The following is a 1,953-nucleotide window of genomic DNA, read 5'->3' as shown; positions in this document are numbered from 1 at the left end:
GCTGCAACTTAGGGGCACTGCTCGCTTCTCTGGGGAGGAGTCTTGAGGGGACAGTCCCCGGAGCCTGGCACGGGAGCTGGGGAGGCATAGAGGTGCCTCAGGGACCAGCCCTCCCTTACACCACGCGCTGACCCGCCTGGCGGCGTGACCAGAGATGCTCTTGGAGAGGGAAGGGCATCTGAACGTGCTGTAAGAGCCCGCTGCTTGGGGGAACGAGAAGTGCAGCCACGTGGAATTCTGAATTTCTTGATGCTAACATAGAACAGTCACAATTCAACCCACAAAAGCAAGTACTAACACAGGGATATGTTTTGACCTTAGGAACAGAATTACAGATCAGTCAGGAAGTGGGGGGAAACACTTAAAAAACGTAGCCAATGCCGTGAAAGGGACTGAATACAAATGGGCAGTGGCGGTCCACTCAGGCGTCATCAGTGGATGTGGACTAGGGTCTCGGGCACTGGCAGCAAACATACTTTTCTTCAGTTTCCTGGGGCAGGTGTAGTGTGACGTATGGGGCTGCTAGCCACAGGGTCAGCAGATTGAACCCACCAGCCGCTCCAAGGGAGAAAAGGGAGGCCTTCTGCTCCTGTACAGAGCTCCAGGGCAGTTCCACCCTGTCCTCTAGGTGCCCCAGGAGTCGGCATCACCTCAGTGGCAGTGAGGGGAGGGTGTTTGTGTCTCTGTTGGCACATTGCCCTCTGGCCCCGTTGCTGCTGCTGTGCCTGGAGAAGAGAGATGACTGTAACGCTGAGTGCGGCCCCCTGGGGCATGGGGTGTGCTGGCTTAGTCGTGGGCTACTGCCCTCCCTGCTCTCGTTTGCACAGCGCCATCATGACTGGCTCCTACAATAACTTCTTCCGGATGTTCGAGAGGACCACGCTCAGGGACGTCACACTGGAGGCGTCTCGGGAGAACAGCAAGCCTCGGGCCCTCCTCAAGCCGCGCAAGGTGTGCACAGGGGGCAAGAGGAAGAGGGATGAGATCAGCGTGGACAGCCTGGACTTCAGCAGCAAGATCCTGCACACCAGCTGGCACCCTGCCGACGACATTGTTGCCGTCGCAGCCACCAACAACTTGTACATTTTCCAGGACAAAGTCCACTAGCAAAGCTCACAGAGGGTCTGTCTCCCTGTCCCCTCACGCACGCCCGCCGCGGCTGTCAAAGAGGCCTGACCCCTCTCCCGTAGCTCCCTCCCGGGTCCAGGCAGCAGGACGCCCCACTGTCCATCCGTCCGCCTGCTGTGAGGGGGAAATGCAGGCCGACTACTCTCAGCCCGCGCATAACAGCGTCCTTCAGAATAAACGTATTTATTTAAGTCTGCGCCTGTCTCTCCCGTTCATAGAACAGAAAGCTTAAATTAAGGCTCCCGAACACGGTTGTCAGGTGTAAACTCTTTTCTCCCCCACTTCTCCCTCTCAGCCATCTGGGTGGGCCTTCAAGCCCGCTTGGGGGAAGAGCGATGGCTGTCCAGCCATATCTTGGAGCTCAGGTCACACTCCCTTGCTGCCACTGGCTGTCACACCCCCTGGGGGACCCTGAAATAAAAGCAAACCAGAGAATGTTTTTGAAATAGAATGTGTTGTTTTCTTTGCTTTTATTACATGTAATGAAACTGCAGATTCTTCTTATGACCGTTGTAAAACTTGTCTTTAATCGGCGAAAGATTAGAAGAGGATGCATCAGAAAGTTACAGGGAAATGACATTCTTTACCAATTTCATTTGTTCATGGATTTGTGACCCCCTCGTGTGCAGTCTTCGCTCCAGAAGTCGCACCCACAGCCACTGGGACGTCATCACATTTTTCGAGGTGGCCAGCAGCAGCATTGAGTGGAGAAGAATGCTGTACACCATGGTGGCAAAGTTACTGTGCTGTGATCAGCACCTGCTCTTGACCCGCCTTCAGTTCCCTACACGTGCCCTGTTCACGCCACTAAACAGTACTTGGGGG

The 1,953-nt window shown here is 55.0% G+C and overlaps 1 protein-coding gene across 1 annotated transcript in view; it reads left to right on the top strand.

The window, feature by feature from the left end:
• Positions 1-1,579, top strand: part of PPP2R2D (protein phosphatase 2 regulatory subunit Bdelta) — a 28,822-nt gene extending 27,243 nt beyond the window's left edge. The window contains exon 10 of the mRNA XM_045291373.1: positions 828-1,579. Coding sequence (XP_045147308.1) covers positions 828-1,107 — 280 coding nt within the window. The 3' untranslated portion in view covers positions 1,108-1,579. The remainder of the gene's footprint in view (positions 1-827) is intronic.
• The last annotated feature ends 374 nt before the right edge of the window (positions 1,580-1,953 follow it).

This window comes from Echinops telfairi, unplaced genomic scaffold (genome assembly GCF_000313985.2).
Source record: "Echinops telfairi isolate 266 unplaced genomic scaffold, ASM31398v2 ScPeMD7_70;HRSCAF=299, whole genome shotgun sequence".
Classification (NCBI taxonomy): Eukaryota; Metazoa; Chordata; class Mammalia; order Afrosoricida; family Tenrecidae; genus Echinops; species Echinops telfairi.
The sequence above is the reverse complement of the archived record's forward strand: the minus strand, read 5'-3'. Positions and strand labels throughout refer to the sequence as shown.